The sequence below is a fragment of the Sparus aurata genome, chromosome 10 (assembly GCF_900880675.1).
Source record: "Sparus aurata chromosome 10, fSpaAur1.1, whole genome shotgun sequence".
Lineage (NCBI taxonomy): Eukaryota > Metazoa > Chordata > Actinopteri > Spariformes > Sparidae > Sparus > Sparus aurata.
Genome location: NC_044196.1, coordinates 12,780,319 through 12,805,369, shown reverse-complemented (window position 1 = coordinate 12,805,369; position 25,051 = coordinate 12,780,319). Strand labels below are relative to the sequence as shown.

Genomic DNA, 25,051 nt, shown 5'->3' with positions numbered 1-25,051 from the left:
CCAGCAGCTTCACGTGGCCAGTATCTTTACGTCGCCAGCAGCTTTACGTCGCCAGCAGCTTTACGTGGCCAGAAGCTTTACGTGCAGCTTTACGTGGCCAGCAGCTTTATGTGGCCAGCATCTTTACGTCGTCAGCAGCTTTACGTCGACAGCACCTTTACATCGACAGCATCTTTACGTCGACAGCAGCTTTACGTCGTCAGCAGCTTTACGTCGTCAGCACCTTTACATCGACAGCAGCTTCACGTGGCCAGAAGCTTTACATGGCCAGCAGCTTTACGTGGCCAGCATCTTTACGTCGACAGCATCTTTACATCGACAGCATCTTTACGTCGACAGCAGCTTTACGTCGTCAGCAGCTTTACGTCGTCAGCAGCTTTACGTCAACAGCACCTTTACGCCGGCAGCAGCTTTACGTCGTCAGCACCTTTACGCCGGCAGCAGCTTCACGTGGCCAGAAGCTTTATGTGCAGCTTTACGTGGCCAGCAGCTTTACGTCGACAGCAGCTTTACGCCGACAGCAGCTTTACGTCGACAGCAGCTTTACGTTGCCTCTGTTAGCTGATTTTACTTCATGCCTTATACAGCAAACATGTTTTACCTTTATTTTCCCCGTACTGTTTACCATTTTTGTCAGTTCTTAGTGTATTAGTCATATCTCTTGATTGCTGGTCTTGCTTGTGGCTGCTTGTCTATGTTGGTTTTATTCATTTTACATCTATTTCAAAGTGTTGTATTATGTTTTGTGGGGGTCTCTGAATAACTGACCTGAATTAATGTTAGGGCAGAGACAGATAGATGGATAAATATTCCCAGTCCTGAACGATCCGATCATAAGTGGCCAGTTTCAAGCCTGTCACTTCACACCTGGCATTAACATGTGATTCGACATGTGTCTTCAATGACCTCTTCTGATTGGATCTCACTTCCCTGCCCTAAATGCAAATATACACCTACATCAATGGATCGAACGGATATGCTTTTGCACAAATAAAGAAAAATATTAATGTATAACATTTGCTGAATTAAGAAATGGGCCCAAACAGTTTAGACTGTGTTGTAGACAGTGTTTCATATAGTTGATACAGTTTCTCCTAACGCAACAAATCTAAAATTTAGCGTTTTTTCAAGGGAGTCTGGTGACTTTCTCCGTTTGCCGACAATATGTTAAATTCTTTAATACATTTTGAGAAAAAGTGAAATAGGGGCAACTCAGGACTGTGGATGTACAAACTGTTTTTTATGAATAAGTGGCATTTTTTTACACAACTCACCAACAGACCCACTTAATTCAGAATATGTCTCATAAAAAGAGGCGAAAAGCAGAAGCAGCGATAATTGAGTGAAATCATGAATCCTACATTTTTACTCTTGCTGTTCAGTAAAAGTTTAGAACATTTTCCCAGTCACACTTTAAGCCTTAGTGAAATTATTTTACACAAGAATGAAAATGTCCTAATAAAAATTCAACAGATGTATGAGGAATTTGTTTTCACCTGTTGCGCAGCATCTGCTGTTAAAGCATTCTTCTCTCATACAAAGGTGAACTTAAACTATGTGCAGGTACATATAAGACATGTGTACTTGTCTTGACACAGGCATCAAGACAAACATGTTTGACTTGATGCCTCCTCCACAGCTTCATAAAGCACAAGTAATATCAATGGGAAAGTTCAGTGAAGTGAAGAACTGATTCTGATGGTTTAGTGGACGACGGTGTGAGTCTGTGGGTGGAGCTGAGGAAAACAAAAAGGTATTTAAAGTTGAGGACAAAGTGAAGGAGGAACAGTTAAAATGGCTCTCTACCAGTTTATGTGTGGTTTAACTGTGATGATCATTCTCTCATCCAAAGGTAGGAAGACACATGCAATATTTCACATTTTTTCTTATTGATCAATATCAAAAGATGGAAGAAGTACAAGACTATGATGTTGCTTGGACTTAAAAAACTGCTCATGTATAAGTGCAAAAATTGCTTTTTAAATGCTGCTTTTCAATGTAGTTATACTCCAACTACTCACTCTTTGAAGTGATGATCATCTTTGCAATGTTAAAAGGTTTTCTTACAATTTGCTGCCTGAAAAACGACAAAATAATCCTCCTGACTGAGTTAGAATAGAAGTAACTTAAAGCTGATGTTCTCTTTCATTAACTATAAAAAACAAAATGACTGATTTCTGGGCTCAAGAACATAATAACACGATTCAAATTAATTTCCTAGCACATTATTTAAATGATTTTAAACAGGAATAATGGTATGAATGCATGATTTTAACAAGAAATCGGGATAATCTCAATTGTTAAAAAGATAAACTGCTAAATTTCAGGCGAATTAAATGTTTCATCTTACTTGACAGACTTTTGAGTGCATGTGCAACAAAAGCAGATTTCTATTATATAATCAAACAAACTTAAGTACATTGGAGTTAGATTTTATATTTATCTTATTGGCCCACAAATAGAACATGAACAACCCATGTATTTTAACAAAAGTCTGAGTCTTATGGGAGGTTTCCCCCAGATTTTATAAAAACAGTAAAAATGAAAAGTACAGATTAAGATTTGGGAGCTAATATTTAGTTTCCAAAAATAGAAAGTAATAATTCTATCAAATCAAACCTCAGATAGATAAAAAAAAAAAAAAAAAAAAGTACTGAAAAGCTAAAGTAAACAAATAACACAACAAAGATTTGTATTTTTACATCGGAGATGGACTCCAGTGGATTGGTATTGACAATATTTCAAGAACATGTTGATGCTAATGAATAATCACATATTCAGTCTCTTTTTCATGTGTTATGTCAAATGTGTGAAATATGCTTTGCCCTGAAGATGGCTGCTCACATTTTTCTTTGTTCTGACTTTCAGGTTGTCACTCAATTCCAAGTAAGCATCCAACTTAACAAGTTCTGCAAGTTTCCAGCTTTGTTTCCATCTGTCAGCTACAGAAAATGGATATTATGGATATAACTGTGTTATTACCAGATTCAACATTGATACTGTTCACACCAGCATCCAAGTCACTTCCTCTTATCGTTAACGAATAGTTTTAGTCACGTGGTCTTAACCATATCGTGAATTGGTCTTCGATGTGTTAAGCTATGAGGTTTTTCTGTACTCCATGTTTTAACTCTTTTCTCCTCTGTCAAGAATGTGGTCGGGCTGTGAACAACAAAAGAATTGTTGGAGGTCAAGATGCACGTCCAGGAAGTTGGCCCTGGCAAGTCAGTTTAAACACTGACAATTTTGCAGTCTGTGCAGGGTCTCTGATTTCTGACGAGTGGGTGATGACGGCTGCTCACTGCATCACAGGGTGAGGGAACACTGGTGGAACTTTTTTTTTCATAAACATCATGTTTTTGGTTTGTGAGCACTCAACAGGACTTGATCTAGTCACAGTTCCATCCGCTATAGCTCAGGACTAGTAAACTAGGCTACAGAGAGCGTTGCTCCCAGAGAAGTTAGTTGTATAGTGTGTTATACATGGATGAAATAAACACAGTAGAAGAAACAGAGTTTGTGAACCACAAAAGAAAAAGCTGCTGTTTTCCAATTGGCCAGTTAACTTCTAAACCCATGGTTTTAAACCCAAGGATGAGACTGTGGAATAAGTTGGTACCCTAATCATCTGTTGTTACTACATGCCATGTTTTGGGAAGACATCGGCAGATGTAACAGCTTCTTCTTCTCCTCGCAGAGCAGACACAATTGATAAATTTAGTTAAATGTTCGCTTCTTGAAAATATATTCGGAAAAGGGTTTCCATCTCCCTTTAAATAAATAAATGACCCCCCTCAAACAAGTGGGTTTTTTTTACTGCGGATGTATTTTCAACTTTTGTCACATCCATCGACCTTTTCCAATGCGACACTTCAAAATGCATATAAAAAAAAGTTACTTGAAACATGTTTCATCTGTACAAACGAGAAATGCAGGCCAACAGGGCTGCTTTCACTTTTTTCTTAAAGACAGTTTAAGTCTGTTTTGAAGGTGTCTTGTAAAAATTACATCCCATGCATTGTTTCTTGTCACCTGTCAACATGGGTGAACATGAGAATTATAGGTCCTGCACACAGGAGGAAACTCCAGTGTCCACATTCCACCTGTGATATACAATACCTGCATGTCTACAACACCACGACTCAATCCCACAACTAAGGAAAAGCACAAAAGTCTTACCCAGACTGAGATAAGAAGGCCAGTTTTTAAGGGTGTCTTCACTAAACAAAATCTACTGACGGGGACAAATTTGGACATTATGCTGGTTGCAATAATTTTTTACTCTTTAGGTACACTTTAAGATACATTTCAAATTAATTTCTTCACACATTTTGTACAGTAAATGATTGTCGACGGGATTAAAGGTGCAGATAAATCGTTTTCCTGGATTAATTTGATAAAAAATAGGTAAATTAACTCGAAAACAGGGCTCCAGACACCATGAGGTTGCAATGGTACGCCTAGTTATTCAATTTAGGTGCACCAGCACATAACTAAGGTGCACCTAATAATACATTTAAAGTTAATTCCTTTACACATTTTGCCCAGTAAATAAATTAATGGGAATAAAATAACTTTAATTGTTGAAACAATAGTTAAAGTGATGTTTAAAGTGCATTGGGGTCATCAGATTTATTATCCAGATACAGATTTTAATACCAAGTGTAAATAAGGGCTTAAGTATCGCACACTCATTCATAACAATCAACAGGTACAGTACAGTGACAAATTAACAATTTCACTTCTTTTTTCTTCAAAAAGTGAGAAATTATGGGCAATTGTGGGCCGCAACAACCAGTCTGGTCTGAACCCCAACGAAGAGTCAAGAGGAATCGTTCAGTCTGTAATCCATCCATCACACGACTTCATCACCGAAGACAACGACATCGCTCTCTTGAGGCTGTCGGCCCCAGTGAACTTTACCGACTACATCTATCCGGTCTGCTTGGCCTCAGCGAACAGCACCTTCCACAACGGGACGAGCAGCTGGGTTGCCGGGTGGGGTGAGAAGGGTGATGGTAAGCTCACAGACTCACAAAACAAGTACCTAGATGTGTCATAATGTGCAGTTTTTCCAACCAATTTGTAACTCACCTTTGAAATTTCTCCAATCAGGTGACTATAGCGACATCCTTCAGGATGTGAATGTACCAATAGTGGGAAACCGTGAGTGTACATGTGCCCATTATGGAATCACAGAGAACATGATCTGTGCCGGGCTCAGAGCCGGAGGGAAGGATGCATGCACGGTGAGGCAACCGACACTGTTTCTGTATTTATTATTTCATTTTAGAGTCGGGTAGGTTTACAGTTTTACCAGTCCATTCTGGTGTACGAGCTAAAGCAGTTATTATAGTTATTGTAGTTAATTTTCAGTGAAATTTTAGGCCATTCTATGACAAATTGTTGCTTTTATAGTCTTATAGTCTTGTCATCTAGTTTTTGTTGATGAAACCAGATGTGACTGATTAAGTGACAGAACAAGAAGATCAATATCAGTTCTGTGCATTCAATATAGAGGAAACTCCACGTGCAAGCTAGCTAGCTAACAAAAAATGAAAAAAACATTTTTTGAAAACTGTGGTTTTAGTAAACTTTAGAAGGAGAAGAACCTTTAATATCCAGAGACAAATCCTCCTCCCTCACCACCTCCTGGATCTTTTTGTTGAAACATACCCATGGTCGCTGCTAATGCTGCTCTGTAGATCTTCGGTCTTGATAGTACTTATAGTACTTGGACTTAGGAAGCCAAGATATACTGATTGATTATGTAGTAGACAATTCCTGTGTTGCTGAAATTCTTTTACTCACTTTTCTTGTAGGATAACTATTTTTCTTTGCTTCCAACCTCTATACTAACTTGGCTAAACATGAGTAATCAATCAACATCAATGTTTCTTAGTCAGACAAAGATAAGAAAGGTTGTACAATATATCTGTTAACAACTATCATCACTCTCTCTCTGCAGGGAGACTCAGGAGCTCCTCTGGTAACAAGAATGGGTCAGGTCTGGATCCAAAGTGGAATCGTGAGTTTTGGTAGAGGTTGCGCTGAGCCTATGACTCCCGGAGTTTACACCCGAGTGTCTCAGTACCAGGACTGGATCAGCAGCATCGCCGGCAGGAACACATCAGGCTTTGTTACCTTCACCTCGCCTGGAGCCGACAGCGACGTAAACTTTACCTGCCCAACAAAACCGCCCCGACCTTCCACAACATCACCCAGACCTCCCCCAACCATCTACACCAAAACCCCTGTCGTTCCAATCACTGACAAGGAAGGTGGCAGTGTGTTCGACAGTGGTGAAAATGTGATGCACTTCTCTCAGTTCATCTCACTGTGTTTGCTAGGGCTTTCACTCCACATGCTCGCTTAAAATGAAGGTGTGAAAGGCAAAGGTGTCTCATTAAGTGTGTTTCATGAAGAACCTTCTTCTTTTAAACTTGTGATAAGAATACACAACTGAAGTACTGAGATTGTTGACAAATAAAACAACAAACTCTTTACATGAAGTGTAATGGTTTGGGATTGTTTGATTAATTTGTCTTTAATTAAGGAGTATCTTAACACCATATTGTTTCACCATTAACACCTGAAACACACCTCTGCATCACATAAACCACTGGAAGTCAATAATACCAACATTTTAGGGGGTGTTGAGTTACTCCTTAATTATTGTCTTGTTAAAATGTTTAAAATCTGTATTCTAATGAAAGGTTATTCATTTAATGAAACTGCAGGTGGTTGGGTTAGGTAAATTTAGTTAAACATCATACGTTTTTATAAACTGCAGTGCACCTTTCCTTAATATTTTGTCTTGTCTTGTGGGGAAATTTGTTTTTATTCATTTGAAAAAAACTGAAAACAAACATTGTTTATTTTGGTATCCTTTTGTCGACTGAAAAACAAACTCTAAAACCACACGCACACATTTGATATACTATAAATATAAAGTTGAAATTGCATAAGCTTTAGCAACAAAAATAAAGTAGTTCAATGTCATACTTCTGTGCACCTGACAGGCATAAGTCCAACATTAATTTTGCTTTTAGCTCCATTTTTGGTCCCCACCACCTCCTGAGGTAAAATATATCCATCTTTAGCTGCTGAACGCTCTCTCGGTCTCACTTGCCTTTCAGGGTTTCCATACTTTTATGGGAGAGCAAAGAAACATGGGTAATTGAATCCTTAATAAAGGTAATGTTGACAACCAATTGCTTGTCCAACGACAACAGATTTGTGTGTATTCATTAAAGTCACACAGACACACACACACGCACACAAACGCATCAATATTATCACTATATCTTCACTGGTGTGTGTAGTCTCACTTGTGTTTACATTCTGCTGCCATCATGGACTTTACATCTGCTCTTTGAACAATGTGCCTCCATTGAGACACACACACACACACACACACACACACACAACCTGAGCCCTGTCTGGATCCTCTTTCCTCTCCCTCCTCTTCCTCTATGATAGGAATCTGCTCTCTAGGAGACGGTATACAATGTTAGGACTACACAGACTGAAGGACAGACAGATGGACAACGTGTGTGTGTGTGTGTGTGTGTGTGTGTGTGTAGCAGAGAACAGGAAAGCATAAAAGAAACAGAGGGAAAAAAGACGTCTTGTAAGCATGATAGACGACAAACTGGAAAATCTGCACACATAAAAACACTTGTAGGAAACTTGCTGGACCCAGAGGAGAGAGTGCTGTTCTGCACATGTACTGTATTTCATTACACACACACACACACACACTGGGCCTCTTCCTGCATTATATCACTGCTGTTACTCAATCTCCTGGACTCGTGTGGTATTTGTTATTTTTCACAGTGTGGAGAAATTGGAGGATTTTAGGATCTTTGTGGCGATCCGTCAATCTTTCTCCGCCGCTCTTCTTCTGCAGAAACACAATCTTTAGCTTCCTTTCTACTCTGACACACTTTTTTGTTCTCGTGATGTGTCCCATAAAAACAAACATCAGAGCCCCTGAGAGAGAAGCTGATGCAAAAAAAGGGTCAAGCTTGATTTAATTTAGCACTTGTAGGCAGTGTGTGAACATATAACATAACATAATGGAGTCGTAAGCAGATGACAGTGTTTATTAATACATTATCAACAGCTATAACTCCTCCTTTGAGCAGCCAGAAGTGGAGGCTAGTGTGTTAACATTTAATAAATGATAATACACATAACAGAGTAGTAATAATGATACCAGCTAACAGTCCAGTAACGGCTTGAATGCCGTACTTTTACCTGTAATGGAGTATTTATAAACAAACAAAAACATCTTCATATGAACAAATAACCACAAACTGAAGGACAAAATAGGACTGAGGGCCCTAGTGTTACCCACAAGGCACAGCAGCGTAATTTCACTCATTATTTAAATCTCCCGCAGTCTTAATGCAGTCAGATAATTTGGAGTAAAGCTGCTGTCCTCCTAATAAATCCCGAGCTCCATCAGAGCTGTCTAAAAAGTTCCCTCTGTCCTGTCAAGTTTACAATTACAACTTTAAGTTTTGTTAAATGTGCTTTGATATTTGTTACACCGGCATTAAACATTAAAAATGACTGAACACAGCCTCTCTAATCATATAAATCAAAGTGTATGCGTGCTGTTAACCCATGTATATGGCAGCATCTTACCAACTGAATAACGCGCTGTGCAAATACAGGAAAGATACGGTGGCATTGAGTTTAGACCAGCTTTTTGTTGGTCTATGGTGCTTTCTGCTGCCTCAAGATTGCAATATGCCATCAGTGCACCTGACCACACCTCATTTTTAGACCAACAACGTGGGCACTGGGTGTGAAAATTATAAATGGGTCCTTCAGAAACTAGCAGTGAGACTTGATAGAGCCCTAAGACTTGGAATAGTGCATGCTTTCAAAGACTTTTGAGAGTTACTGTTTTCTGTTGATTTTGGAGACTTTAAATAAGAGACATAAAGAAAAAGTCAAACTATTACATAACAGTTATCAATCTCTTGGCCGTGTGATCTACCCATCCTTCCCCCGATGCCGTCCTCTTTTCTTATCTCTCCACTTCTTACTTCCTTTTTCGTCCTTCTCTTTGCTCATTCTCTATCTCATCAGCTCTTTCTTATCGCTTCCTCTCCGGTTTTACTTATTGGTTAACGCTGTCGGCTCTATCATTCTCAATGTGTGTGAGAGAAAGAGAGAGGATTTTCCTATATTAATACCGTACATTGGTTCATATTCCCAGAAAGTGTTTCCTGAGGGACGACCTTAAGACTGCGAGCTCAGCAGAGTGTGTGTGTGTGTTCACGTCTTTTGACAAATTGTTGCTTAGATTAGAAAAAGAAATACTACATGAAGTTCACAGCAGGAGACGCACACACACACACACACACACACACACACACACACATAGGACATGTTTGTTGTATTTCATGGAGGCCAGTTGCTAAACAGATGGTTGCCGTGGTAACCCGTCCAGCCCAAAAACTGCAGTTGGAGACCGGGGGGATTAAAATTAAAAGAGAAAAGTTTAACTTCTGCGTGTGTGTGTGTGTGTGTGTGTGTGTATGCCGGGCTCTCTGCCAACACAGGAAGTTCTTAGTAGGTTCGACTCTTTTACCCAAATCTACACAACTCACTTTCGTTTTCTGGAGAACAACAGCACTTTCTCTCTCTGTCACACACACACACACACACACACACACACACACACACACACACACACACGCTTCCCTCTCTCTGGGGATAATTAGCAGCCACATGTTGACCACAGAAACCACAGAGGGGCCCAGAGCTCCACCTTCAGCTAATCCTCGCTCCTCACTAATCGCACTCACCCACACAGAAAACTGAGCATGTGCAGACACACACACACACACACACACACAGAGGGAAAAATGTCAACACACACATTTGCACACACACACACGCTGCAGAAACACACACTCACACAAAAGGCATGGAAAACACTCGGCAGTCCAACAGAAACATTCGGTTACGAACAATCTACTACGGTTCGTCCACTGACCTTGAAAACACACTCACTTGCACACACACACACGCTGATCTGTTTTAATGATGTTCTGAGAATTACCAGCGGCTCACAAAACTTTCAAACAAATGAAAAACATGATGGTAATATGTTTCACGTGATATATAATAAAGATTACAGTCTTCTTTATGCTCTGCACGGATCTAATGTGTTCCTCTGCGGCCATTTTTTGTATCGTCTATGTGTGTTTAAGTCAATTAAGAAGTACTTTTATCCTTGTGGGTTTCAAAGACTTGTTCCTCATTACTGAAGGATTTTCATATTGTCATATTTTGACTGACAGCAGTGGTTACTATAACTATTACTTCATAAAAAGTTTTTATTTTGTGACCAGTACAGGAATTTAAATCTTTTAAAAAACATTGTGTATCTGGAGTAACAAGTATCACAAGCTGAAAAATTGAAAATTGACAATAGTTTTTAAAGCTTTCTTATTTCAGCAAAATGTTTCTGTCTTAATGAATAACTCCACTTGTTCTTTAAAAATCAAAACATTAGATTCCCTTCCGGCGATTAGTCAGCTCTGAATATCGAGTCTAACTAGCAACTGAAGTGGATATTAATAAATGAAAGTCTTTCTCGTGCAGTGTGTTGGAGTGATGGCAGGAAGTTTGTGTGTGCTGCTGCCCTCTGAATCACAGGCTGTAGGAAGATAGTCGGCGAGGGAAGAGGAGGAGAAGTGAAAGTTTTGACCCTGAAAAGAGCCCGTGGCCTGAATCTGTGATCAAAACCAACATTGCCAAATTCATCCCTCGCCACTGAACACATCGTTTGTCGGGTCAGAACCTCGATATATCTTTTTTTACCAAGGAATTTTTCAGCCTCCTGTATGTCACTGTTCTTCAGGAATAAGAGGAGGAATGAAAAGAAGTCAGAAAAGTAGAGAGGGGGAATTTCAGAGGGGCCAACAGGGAGGGATGTTGAGTCATGTGGTTGATGTCCACCCGTGGGAACGAGGGAGGCGAGGAGGAGGGGAGGAGAAGAGAAAAGAGGGGAGTTAAAGCCTCTTTCTCATCCCCTCATCAACCATTTGATTTTCATAAGAGCATTTGGAAGAAATCAGTATCTTAGAGTGACAGATTCAACTAAAGGAAGGAAAAACTGTGTGTGGTGTTCAATGCATTTCAGCAGCATGATGCACCAGTTTGTGAAGAACAATATATGCATTGACGTCACGCATTGTTTCAGTCACACATTGGTCAGTTGCATCTTGTCTTTTTTAACTAAACTGAAACTAGGTTGCATCACCAAGCCATCCAAGCATGCTTGAATTTTTTTCCTGCCAAGATTGTTGCATCAGTCTCACCGAGAAATTAACAAAATTGTCAAAAATGCTGTATCTCATAAAGTCAGAGAGGAAAGTATCTCTCAATGCATCCCTTTATCCAAATCTGCACCAAAAGTTAATGGACTTTGATTCTCCGCCATCCTCCATCCAAGTTTTGTGGAGATCCGTTCACTTGTAATCCTGCTGACAAATCAAACAAACCATTCAACCAACCAATCAAGAAACAAACTGTCAATCCAACCTACAAACAAACAGATCAAACAAACCAACCAGCCAAGAAACCAACTAACAAAGAGGCCAACTAACTAACCAACAAAGCAAACCAACCAACAAAGGAACCAAATTAACCAACCTACCAACAAAAAAAGAAATCAACCAACCAACCAACAAAGAAACCAACACTGTTATGTCACACCTTTTCAATGAATTGTTTGACTGCAGTCCAGTTGAATAGATAATAACTGATTTTCATGTTTTTGGTGAACTGTTCCTTTAAGTCAGGCAGAGATTCTCTAGCGCTCCGTTGTCTTTCAAATGATTATAGATCATACTAGATAATAATAATGAGACTGATATGTTCACATCTGCAGCCAGTTAGGAAGCAGTGAACTGATGCTCTCTAGAGGTTGAAACTAAAGCAGGTTGCACTCCAGGCCACACCCTGTTTGTGATGTAATAGCAGGTGTGTTGCCCTCTGACAGCTGAGGGAAAACACCTGCTGTGATATCACTGACTGGGGAGCTGTCCAGAAGTGAAATTTGCACATGATTTCAAGCCACAGAGAGCCGATTTCCCCTCTGTTTCATTTAAACTGACTCAACTGGGGAGCATCAGAACGAGCAGGAACATTCAGTTACAACGACTGCAGCAAAAATCAGCCTTTAAAATCAGTTTTGGGCCAGAGGAAGAATGTGGTTTCCCAGAGAATTAAGCTGGGAAAAAAAGCACCAAAGGAAAACATTAAACTCTGGTTCCCACTCACATACTTGGGATACTCGTGCCACACTCAGAGAACGGCAGGAAATAAACCCAGAATGAGAAAGCGGCAGGGGACAAAGTCCTCGAGGTCGGGCCTTCTGAGTGACAACTTCCAGTGGAAATTGGACACACACATGCAACCACTATCAGGCCTCCCTCTTCCTCCGTATCAGTCGCCTCTGGTGGAGGAAACCAGCTCAAATCCCTGCGGCGCTCCACCGTGTCGAAGGTCCTGGAAGCAGCTCAGGAGATCCGACTCCTGAACAAACTCTGAACCCGGTGGAAAAAGTCTCCTCATGCGGGCCTGGAACATGTGTTTCAGCCCAGCCTTACGCAACTCTGACCGAGTTCCACTGCTTTTGGCAGGTGGCGGGGGGGATTGTCAGCGTTTGTTAGAGGAGGAAAGGCACATATCTTACGAAGGAGGGAAACCAATTAGATTTTTTCTCATCATTTAAACCAGGACCTTCATCTTTCGCCATAACTTAAATAAGTGGTTTCCATGACTGCACTTGACCTCGGTTAAAAGAGAGGCGAGGTTGCTCACTTGATAGGCAGAAAAACATTTTGAGGCTCTGGAGGCAGCCACTGATTTCATGCAGTATCATGTTCACATTAGGCGTTTATGACCTCACTGTCATATCGGAATGATTGAAGGTAGTGGGGATGGCTACAAAAGGCTGGCAAGCCACTGACTGCAGCTCAAGACTGTGTTCCAACATCTGTAAGCGTGTAACCACCAGTTTCTTTTAAGAAGACCGCAAGACAAAAACATTAGTTATGTCTGTGAGTATTATTGCAAAACATCAGCGTCATCGTTTACACTTTTAATACTCTATAATCTCCCTCACTGAGCATCATAATGTTCTGACAAGTGGCCACACCAAAAAGAAAATCACATTGTAGGAATCAAATGTAAACCATCACCAATGCTTCTGTCCAGATTCACGTTTGTACATCAAGGAATCATTTGATTTTTCAGAATCCCGTCTTCAAATATCACCTGTTGGATTCAAAATATTTGGAAATGAGCTGCCGTGACATTCGAGAAGACTTTTTGTCAACTCAAGGCAACCGCCTGCCGTGAAAACTGGATCTCAGAACAAAGTGAAGCTGAAAACACCCCCAAAAAAGAAAAGTCTGAACTTTGTGAGTCAGCCGAAAAGGAAGCCCCCAAATGTTTACACCTTTGTTATTCTTTTGGGGAAAGTTGGATCGATGTTTTCCATTTTTGCTGAGACAGTAGGAGGCGAGAGAGGGAGAGAGAGAGAGGATGAAGAAGAGGTGGAGGAGAGAGGAGGATGAAGATGAGAGACGAAGCTCGGCTCTATTGATTGTTTAGCCGTGTGCTGCTGCCCACATGTTAGTGATACAGTATGAACCCACACAGAATTTAGAGAGAAGAAGAGTGGGGATCTTCGTATATCACGCAGATGAACACATGAAATGCCTCTTCACACACACACACACAATCCCAGTGAGTTCCTCTCGGTAAAGTCAACTGAAAGGCGAGCAGCGCTGTGTTTTATCTTTCTTCCTCTCCTCTTCCAGCTACATCTGGTCTGTGTTTAGAGGGACTTTCTCTTATCATACTGTACGTGCTCTCTCTCTCACAACACACACACACACACACACACACACACACACACACACACACTGCTGACAGCCTCGTAAACTCTTATTCACAGTCGGCTTGACTTATTCATTTGCTCGCTCTCAAGCTGTAACACAAACAAAGAGAAAAGTTTGCAGAGTCAGGTTTGCGGCCAAGATGCATCTCCCATCATGCATCTGGGCTACATCTTAAGCGCATGGACGCTGCTGCCAGGTCGAGGTAGATGCGTCCTGGCGACAATGATGTTGAAAACTGTCGTCTCAAAGGGCTAATCCACTCTGAAACACTTACAAACGACACAGAAAGCTGCAAAGAAGCGCCACTGAGTGTTGTTGTGGTGCGGTACTGACATACAATGGAATAGTTTTGATTTGTATTGCACTGTAAGATTGTTTAGATTATTGTGTAAGTTTAAATGACTACGTGAAGGCGTGAAACAATGACTGTGCAAAGACAGTCACGGGCCAGAAACCAACCAAACCTGCCAGTCAACTGTCTGTCAGTCAGAGCACAAGTTTCTGATTTACAATATAAAACAAAACAACAGGATGTAATATGATATAATACAACACGGCCCCATATTGTACCATACAATATCGGAAAATACCATACCATACAAAACCAGACTATACCGTATGATACAACACCATACCATACCATTCAATGCAAGACAATATGATACAATACCGATACGATATGACACCACAAACAATACCATACAATATAAAACAATACAATACAGTACAGATGCAATACGATATGATATGATATGATATAACGCGGCACCATATCGTACCGTACAATATCGGAAAATACCATACCATACAAAACAGGACTAAACCATACGATACTATACCATACAACACCATACAACACCATACCATATGATATCAGGCAATATTAGACAATACCATACAATACAACACAATGAGACAATGGGATATGATACGACACGATACCATACGATACCATATGATTAGATACCATATCACATTATCTGACATCAGATAATACCCGCCATACAATACAGTATTAGACAATACCATACACTACCACATGATACAATACAATACGATAAGATACGATACAAAACGAAACAACACCATACCATATAATACAAAACCAAACCACACAATATCATACGATATCAGACAACACCATATGATACAACACCATATGACACCATGCCATGCAGTGTAATGCAATACGATATAAAACAGTGCCAGGCCCTACCATACTATACCATGGGATACCATACAAAACATACAATGCGATAACTATACGATGCAAAATAGAAAAGATTAACTTTCAGTTTACACTTGAACTCATTTTCATGAGAAGTTCTGAACTTTGCAACAATTTTAATCCTTGAAAAAAAGTCAGAATAAAGTCTCCGGATTTGAAACTCTTCTCCTGACATGTGTAAAGACATGTGAAAATACCCTGATATGTTGTTATTTTCCTACAAAAAGGTTCAGTCACTACACTGAAACTCCTCAAATGAAGATTATTCAAATATTTCTCAATCCAAAAGGTTTAACAGCTGGACACAAGATGTCTCCTACTTCACTGAAAAATCCACCGTCAAGAGTTTCATGCGCTGCAAGTTTCCACATCACACTTGTGCAAGTTTCATGATTGGCTCTAAAGTAGTCGTGACCTTTAACCTCCAGGCCAGTGACCCGAGCATCCTCTTGAACTTGAACTCAGATGCTTTCTGACCCACTTTGGCTCCGGAACCGAAGCTTTTACATCAGGGGAGGTTACAGAGGAAACAAAACAGCAGAGCAGGGAGTGAATGAGGTGACAGGTAGAGGGACAAAACTTCAAAACACGCATGACATCTCTGGGGCCACATTCCTGTCTCCACACCCACAGCGTGCTGCCTTCAGGAGCATCCTGTAAACCTGCACATCTGAGCGCCAAACGCACAGAAAGTCACTTTACGTCAGAGAGAGCGGAAAGTCTTCTATTTCCAAGCACATTGATCTTTAAAACTGCGAATCGCGAACAACAACTCGCGTTACATCATTCTTACGTCATCTATCAACAAGCTCACATGGTCCCCACCCACTTGAACGCCACATGTTGCCAATTAAATCGGGGGTTTTTGTTCAATAGTCACACTTTTTCCTCCAGGAGATTTTTAAACCACTTTTCTCGTCATTTTAAGTGTTTTTCAGGAGAAACTCTCGTATTTCCTGCAGCGCATGAACGCAGGTCAGCTCTCAGACAGCTGACAATAACAAACCCTCCAATAATAAACCACACACACTAAATTAATCTGCTGCGCACTCTGTCACTCACAAAACCACAAATCTCTCTCGCTGATCTCCCAAAGTTTGACACTGACTTGACTCCAGAGCTGCTCCAACTCTCATCCTGCACTTCCAAGCTGCGTAAAGTGACTCCATGTGAATTAACTGCTGGTTTTTTAATCTCCTCTTACTTCTCGGTGGAGGTTTGCTGATCAGATCCGCGACGTGCCTCTGCAGCCGGGCCACTCTGCCCTCCAGCGCGCCGGACCGGTGGCAGACGGACACCAGCTCTCCCTCCAGCTCCTCCAGGATGCTCACCGAGTGCCGGGACAGATCCGAGAGCTGCCGGAGCACCGAGCACAGGGTGAAGCCGCACACGTCCGCCAAGTCCCCGAAAACCTCCGCCTGCTGCCGCCGCCGCTGCTGCTGCTGCTGCTGCGGCTGCGGATGGAGCTCCAGCAGCCTCCTGCCGTCGGGCTTGCACACATCTTTCGGAAGTATCGTCCGCTTGCAGAAAGGCATTATTCCTCTCCCTGAAATTGATAACAAACTCCGCAGATAGTCAAGTTATATTCCTGTGGTCCTTCTCCCTCCGGTTGGCGCACAGACGCATGCTACGGATCCTCCGGGAGGAAAAACTCCGCCGCGTTTGGAGACGCTTGGAGCGAGTTGCGCGTCGTGCGCCCTCATTGTTTTTGACTGCGAGTGAGCTTTTCTCTTTTTTTTTTTAGCCAGTGGAGAGGAGAGACTCAGCTGCTGGGGAGGCTGCTGTCAAGGTGCCCGAGGTGTATCACATGTAACATCCGGTTTGAATCTTCAAAATTAAAGCCCAAATCCCCCCAAAATAAATGTGCCAAAATGGATTTCAGGATTAGTTGTGTGGTTAAAAAGTCACATCTGCGCACACACTGACATATAATATTATAGACTGTATAAACTAAGAGCAGAACTCCATGATACACTAACCACACTGACCCAAGTCATTTGAACACAACATTAATAAAGTTAAGATTAAACTTAAACATTATTACATTTGCTTCCCTTTTCTGCATTAAATTAAAATCAGTTACACATATTTCATACGCAGGTCTCTTGGTACTTTGCAGCTTCTTCTAGAATAAAAACACCATAAAGAGATTGAATATAATTTAAATGGAGAAAAAACGATTAAAATAAGAAATAAGAGTCAGTAAAATACTCTTTAAAACATTTAAATATAATATATTATACTTTCATTGTTATTTTTTGGGGTGAACAATTCCCTACTTTCTATGTTATAAATGTAATATAAATGTTATATTTCATTCATGCGTGCTTTTATTTTGAAGAGAACTCGCCCACCATCTTATTTCATCTTCTTCGGCTTGACGCGGCGACGCGGGGCGCAACAGTCTGGTGCCTCCTGAGCAGGAGACCTGTCTGGAAGAGGAGGAGGAGGAGAGGAGGAGAGAGATGGAGGAGGAGGAGAGGAGGAGGAGGAGAGGGAGAGGAGGAGAAAGATGGAGGAGGAGAAAAGGCTGTCCAAACACTTTAGGCACATTGGCTTCTTACTTTGAGGCCTCTTAGTTCCAATTAAAGGAAATAATAAAGCTGTAACTTCCTGTAGATCAGGGTGGGTGACAGTTTTATGACCTCCCCAGGAACAAGAGAGACATCATCATCATCATCATCATCATCATCTCTTTGCACGATCACCGATCACGTCTCCATCTTTGACAACCGTGATTGTAACTTGTCGCGTAAGCTGATCGAGTCTGAGTCAACTTATCGAAATGTTGACGCTGATACAGGAAATAGAGGGAAATTAATTGATAGTTATCAAGTATTTTTTCAAGTCAAAGTCCAGCTTCAAGTCTGCTCTTGGTGTTAGTGAAGTTGACCCTGAAGGCATCACATTATAAACAGTCGTCCACACACATCAGTCGAGGCGTCAGGGCGTAAAGACGAGGTTGATTTCAACAACCGGGTCCAGAAATGAGGAGACGAATCAGGGGGGAGAAAATTCCAGAGTCACAGACATGGATCACTGTAGCCCCCCTCCTCCTCCCCCCTCCTCCTCCTCCATCTTCCTCTCTTTACTCTATAAACTGAGAACAGGTCCAGGCCTCCACTCATATTTCCAGATGGAGGCGAAGCGCTTTGAATACATAACACATTTCTAAGATCATACAGGATCAGAGACTGTAGACGGAGACAGACGTCCCTCCCTGACATAAAAACCAACCCAGACACAGGCCTGAGATCACACATTTAAACACTCACTGTTATCTATCCGACACATTGTACTATGTTCAACTTTTTCTATCAGTCTGACCCTTCGTTTGACTTCAGGGGGGTTAACTTCCTCTGAGTTTGAACATGGTTGGAAACATGATGTCAGAACACAACACAAAACGAAGTTTGTTTTTAGACGTTTTAATGCGGAATTATCACATTACGTAACCGAGTCACGACATTTTGATTCGATTTCACTGCGCCGCTCGTACGCGTCGGGTGAAAAACAGTTCCTAAAGCAAACAACAACACGGAAACTCCTCACGATGAGGTCTGCGGATGAAAGACAAATCCCTACAGCCGATATCTCCAAAACTCAGCGGCTCACATCCAAACAATTTAGATGGATAAGCATCATGTTTTGTTTTGTTTATTTGGGTGGCGTGTCCCTTTAATTCAAGACCTATCAACTGGATCTGAAGCTTTTCACTGCACCTTTTGCACGCTTGCAAAGGGAAGTGTCTGCTTTCCCGCCTTTTCTTTGGAGGCCCTGAACGCATCTCACCTCCGAGCCAAATCTGTCTGGTTAACCAACATTACCGAGCCTCTCCGGCTGGATTCTTTGCGGCCACCACAAAGTGACAGCAAGTGCACGGGGGGAAAAGAAAACAAGCAGAGAGCGGCGGTCAGAGTGTCTCTTTAAGACGTATCATCTCTGCAGGAGCCTCTCGTGACGTGGCCCCCTGGACTCCCCGGCCGAGGAGAAAGGGTGGAGGAGCTTCATCGGTTTCTCTCCTCTTGCTTCACAAATGTTCCCCCCCACCCGGCCAGCTGCTGCTCGCATCCTCCGCCGTAAATCTATCAATTATAATCTGTCCTCTGTTCACCTCCTCTCATGAGAAATGACGCATGCATTAAAGAGTTTAATTCCAAAATGAGATTTGAAGAATGGAATACTTTCTCCGATTCAATAACGCTGCTCAGATGAATTCCGACTGACTTTTTTTTACCCACATGCTGATGTTTTCTGTCGCTCACCCGTGATTATGTAACATCAGGGACGTGGTTGTGGTTATGACTCAGCTTTGATTTCCTTCTGTTTGTTTGTTTGTGCATTAGGTTCATTTTCTAATATATATCTGTCCATAAATGTTTGTCCGTGCGTCAAACGACATCATTATTTGTCTTTTGTGCGTTCAAAACTGTAACAAACTACTGAAATGAACGTTTTCTTTAAGTATTTTTTTGGCCTTTATTGATAGCACAGCTGAAGATATGACAGGAAACAGGGTGAGAGAGAGGGACAATGACTCACAGCAAATGGTCCCCAGGCTGGGACTCAAACCCAGGGCCGCTACAGCGAGGACACAGCCTCTGTTCATGGGACACCTGCTCTACCAACTGAGCTAAACTGTGCCACGGCTCTGGTCAAAGTTCGGTTAATCTTAGGAAGCACCAGAATGACAATGCGGAGTCGATATCTGCACGTTTGAATGCAAGCTGACCCGATAAATTAACAATGTATTACTTTAACCTTTTCTTTTTTTGATAACGATGTCTGGGAAGTCACGATGAACCTGTGAAGTTCTCATGACAAACTTCATCTATCATTTCCATACAAGGGAAGCCTCGACAACTTCGCGGTCCATCGTGATAGGTGCCTTGCTTGCTAGTGTGCTATTTATTAACAGTATGTTCAGTCGACTGTGTCTATGTTTTTCTTGTAGATGGTGTGTAAAACAAATGGCCAGTGGTGGAGCAGATGCAGCGGATTGGGAGCTGTAGTTTCCCCGGTAAACACACCTATACGGGACAAGTGGTCCCAAGAAAAGCAGCAGCCGAGCTGGAAGGAGGCCGAAGAGGTCGGTGTGTTTACTGGGGCAACCACAGCTCAGAAACCACAATGTCAGAGCTGCATGAAGAACAGACAGAACAGCTACACATCAGATGCTGTACACTTGCTCCGCTTCATCAGGCAATTCATGAAATAATCTTGAATACCAGTTCAGATTTGTTTGTTTTTACTACTGTAACTGATCTGTAATGTCATGTGAAGCTAAATGCAGCTCTTGATTGATTATGCTAGCTTTCTAGTACAGTAACGTTCAGATATTACATGTTTTTCTTAATTTCTCCAGGATCAATCAATCAAAAATGTCAAAATCTGAGTGCCGTTTAAATTTCTATACTTTCATCAGTGACCCGGGGACACCGCCTCGCGTCGTCGATCCAGCTACCATTGACAACTTGTCGCCGCAATGACGGAGGCGCCACTAAACACTCACCAGATTCGTATCAACAAAACCTGCAAAAATGATGCATCTCAGCTCAACTTGTGTCAATTCTTCAGATGCGCATATTGACCCAAGATGGCTGCGATTACATGTCATGACAAGTGTACTCACTGATTGATTAACGATGCTCCCGTGTCTCCTTAGAACTATACATCAGATATCGATTAGGAATCGAAACAACCTGCTGCGAACAATATCTGCTCAACCTCGTGTCTTTTGTTTTTTGTGTTTTAGACAATCAGGGGTGTTTTAACAGCTCTGACCTTTGACCTTTTGTATGTTGGTTGTTTCTAACATTGATCCAGGACGTTACACCCTTTTTTTCTCACATGTCTGAAAAATAAAGAGGAAAAAACAGCGACTGGAGACAAACATGCAGCAGGAATATGTCTTTTTGTCTTTGTTGTTGCTCCCCACATTCATCAGCCTTCTCCGGGTTTTTATCTAATTGCGAGGAAAAAGCTCTTGTACCTCGTAATTTATTTCACTTTGAATCATCCTGTGATGACTCTCCCCGCCCTGTCCTTGTCAGCTGAGGAACAAACTCTTCCATTTTACAGCTGCAGACGCCTCCTCCCGCCGCTCGACGTGAATTTACAGCAACGGTGACGTCTCGCTTCTCTGCAACACTTTCCAGGACTCTCCACTTTCTCCCGAGCCTTGTGAAAACTCCCCGTTCCTCTTCTCGAGGTTCGTGAAAACGTACCCCTCCTCCCTCCCTCCCCCTCCTCAAAAAAAGCACATCTGGCTCTCAGAGCGCCCCCTGGGCCCCCTTTAGAGACCCCTCCCAGACGTGAACTTGGCCTACCTAAATGTTTTTGTTCATGCAGTCTGTGTCTGTCTTATGGAGAGGGGGGATGGAGAGAGAGCGAGCAGGAATTTCAACATAAATGGGCTCTTATTGACACAATTGAAAACATCAACATGAGAAACTGTGTGTGTGTGTGTGTGTGTGTGTGTGTGTGTGTGTGCAACGGACAGCCGGCATGTTGATATAAACTTTATTGTGCGAGAGAGAGCTCCAGAAGGACAGAAGAGGTGGAAGGGAGCGGCCGCATTACATCATCCGCACAGCTCAGCACCCAATCGCATCACTCCGGCCAATCAGTTGCCACGACAACCAAGGTGCCCCCTCGGTCAATTAAGCCACGAGGCGGTTTTGCCAAATCGGCAAGATTTTGGTTTCAAACTTGTCGTAGAAAAAACAAAAAGCCCCGCCTTCGCCCGCCGACTGCATCTGTCACCAAGCCAATCGTCCAATCAGCCGGCAGTCAGTCAATCACATGGAAGCAATTGATTAGAAACAGCTGTCCTCACCCACACTCCCTCCCTGCCTCCCCCTCCTCTTCCTCCTCCTCCTCCTCCTCCTCCTCCTCATCAGATGACTGAGTTCATTGTTTCAGCGACTCAGCCCACTTCTCTGCGCTCGCGCAGGGAGCACGCTCCAAATTTACCTCCATTACTCTGTCCACTTTGACTCCCTCCCTCCCTCCTCCCTCCTCCCTCCCTCCCTCACATTGTAGTGGTAGTATTCAGTGTTTTTCACTCCGCTGCAGTCCGTCCTCACTTGAATCAGCAGGGTTGGCATGGAAGTCAGTGACGAATAGTTTGTTTCAGTGGTCACCAATCAGAGCACAACACACCGCAAACAAATAAACTCATTCAACAGCCACCAGCTCAAAGTAGAGTGAGTACAAAATATAGAAGACCACAAAACATCCTGATTCTCTCACATTTTAACATTTGCATAAGAAAACGTGAAGTAGCACAAACAGAAAGAGAAACTGTTTCCAGGGGACTCTTAAAAAGTGTTGGACAATGCTCGGACACGAATGGGCAGCACCACCACAGCTATTCAGTCTGCCAGAAAAAAAAGATTTAGTGTGTCCAGATATATACAAACGTCTGATGCAGGACGCCAAAAACACCCGGAAGTCCAACACAATCCAGTCACATTCTGCCGTATGCGAGCCAGCAAGATTTTTGGGCCACAGTGCAGAGGAAGATACGACACATGATACTGACATACATTATTATGCTACGTCGGATTGTGACGAGCATATGAGCGAGAGGGTAAAAGTAAAAAAACCCGACTCCTCTGGCAACAGCCTTCCTTGGGAAAGTTTTCTTAATCTGTTTGTGTTTTGTTCATTTCAGCTCTCAAGGCCACCGTAGCCACAAGATGAAATAACAAAGTAATGGCTGAAAAACCTTGAAAGGATTAAAAGTAGACACTTTTTTCTCACTTTTTAAGGGGTCAGAAGCCAAAAAAAAGGTTGGTAAACCATTGTTTTATTGCCTCGTTGAGATTAAAGTTTGTTTTTCCTGGATTGGGTTGCACCATCATCCATAAATCCATCACTTCAGTCGTGTTCTTACTGGGTAGTTTCAAACCGATGGTTAACTAAACCCTGTTGTGTCATTAAAAATGTGAGAAATGTCATAATGACTTATGTAATTTGTAAAATGGTTGCTATAGGAAGTGATTGTGTAAACAGGAAGTGCCGGTAGCAACATGAACTTTAGGACTCAGACAACTGGAACATACATTGTCCTTGTATCATCAAACGTTCATCATATTTAAGCTATACTTCACTCCAGTTAAAGACAGCACCATGGACAAAGTTATATGCACACATGAAAAAGTAATTATTTAACATTTAGGCTCAAACAATCTGTTTTGATGTCACCTAAAGCTGTTGAATCTTTGAAAAGTTTTAAATATTTCCAAAACAAGAGCGCTTCCTGCAGACGTTAATTTAGTTGCGTTGCGGTGAAGTTTTCATCTGCACACGCTGATAAAATGCCTCTTCTGTTTCATACAAAGTGTGCAGCATAAATTCATTATGCAGAAACATTTATAGTGTCTAATGTTTTCTTTGTTTTAATGCGAGTCTGTACGGCCGTCCTGCTCTGCGTTTTATTTAATTCCTCGGCGAGATAATTCAGCACGTTAGCTCTTTGACTGGATGTTTTTCTCTGTATTTGCTCTGCAGCTCACATTTCTTCTGCTCCTCTTGCCAACCAAACACACTTCAAAGCCTCTGTGTGACTCTGTGTGTGTGTGTGACTCTGTGTGTGTGTGTGTGACTCTGTGTGTGTGACTCTGTGTGTGTGTGTGTGACTCTGTGTGTGACTCTGTGTGTGTGTGTGTGGGTGTGTGTGTGTGTGACTCTGTGTGTGTGTGTGTGTGTGTGTGTGTGTGAATCAAATGTGATTGTTGCTCCACTCACAAGGGGATGCAGAGCAGGACCAGAGCAAAGCCTGCGTCTGGCGAGTCTCATATTTCAAATGTTCAAAGACTGTTTGTGTGTGTGTGTGTCTGTGCATGTGTGTGTTTGTGTGTGTGCACTAGAACACATTTGAAGTATTATTATGGTAAATACTTTAACAGAAGTTTTTCTGAATTCCTATTTTTGTTTCTTCAAAATGACCAGAAGCATTGGTCCCCTCTCAGATAGTGGAGAAATGTAGTGCCTTGTTGGTTCTACTGACGTGTATCTATGTGTGTGTGTGTGTGTGTGTGTGTGTGTGTGTGTGTGTGTTGTTGTTTACAAGAACTGCTCCCTGGCCAATAAAAATGGGGACAACACCGCCACATCTGATTTGTACATTTTTTAAATTTGCTTTTTGCTTCAGTTACAAATCTGTTGACGCAGCGTCCTCGAGGTCAAAGTTCATCGTCACGCAGGTGGATTCGAACAATCTCTTTTTAATTTGTATCTCCAGATATTTACATATTGTATATATATATATATATATATATATATATATATATATATATTAGATATTAAAGGATCATTCTCGGAGCAAACACACCCGACGTGTAATGTAATAACCGCTCAGTGCTCAAGAAAACGGTGTCAACTACGGCAAGCACAGTAGGTCAAAGTTAAACACAGAAGACTGTCTTGTGTTTGTCCAGTGACGGACATTATCGCCCAAAATAAGCCCAAACTTGTAATGAACTAGGGATGTGTCGTGATTTTAGAGTATTCAATTAGTCATTAATTATTTAAAAAAATCTAAATAATAGTTCTTGTAACTTTGGTTTTGTCTTAAAAAACATCTTCTTCATCACTTTTTCCCTTATTCAACGGTCACCTGGGACACCACCAGGTATGTGCTTCAGCATCGTGAGTCGCTGGTTATTGGTAGTTTATTTTAAGTGACTACGAGGAACTCTTAAGTGTTTATGAAATAGTCTGGTGATTATAAGTGACCTGTGACAGCAAACAAGACCATCAGCGAACAGACTGTTGTTTTTATATAGTTATCATTCATGTCTGTGCTCGGGTCTGATCACATATATCACTGTATAAAATCATATAAAACCTGATTTTATTGCGATTCACCCTTCTA

At 41.8% G+C, this 25,051-nt stretch overlaps 1 protein-coding gene across 1 annotated transcript; it reads left to right on the top strand.

Annotated features, from left to right (window-relative positions):
- Nucleotides 1–1,798: 1,798 nt before the first annotated feature.
- Nucleotides 1,799–6,518, top strand: LOC115589686 (chymotrypsin-like protease CTRL-1). The gene is made up of 6 exons (XM_030430755.1): nucleotides 1,799–1,852; nucleotides 2,869–2,886; nucleotides 3,151–3,313; nucleotides 4,762–5,018; nucleotides 5,116–5,249; nucleotides 5,969–6,518. Exons 1-6 carry the CDS (start codon nucleotides 1,813–1,815, stop codon nucleotides 6,374–6,376), a joined length of 1,020 nt encoding a protein of 339 aa, XP_030286615.1. The 5' UTR covers nucleotides 1,799–1,812; the 3' UTR covers nucleotides 6,377–6,518.
- Nucleotides 6,519–25,051: the final 18,533 nt, after the last annotated feature.

Bases quoted from the DNA above. Each gene is read 5' to 3' on its own strand.
- LOC115589686 (XM_030430755.1), top strand. From the start codon at position 1,813: ATGTGTGGTTTAACTGTGATGATCATTCTCTCATCCAAAG. The intron at 3,314-4,761 runs GTGAGGGAACAC...TTCTTCAAAAAG, and splicing joins GCTGCTCACTGCATCACAGG to TGAGAAATTATGGGCAATTG. The intron at 5,019-5,115 runs GTAAGCTCACAG...TTCTCCAATCAG, and splicing joins GTGGGGTGAGAAGGGTGATG to GTGACTATAGCGACATCCTT.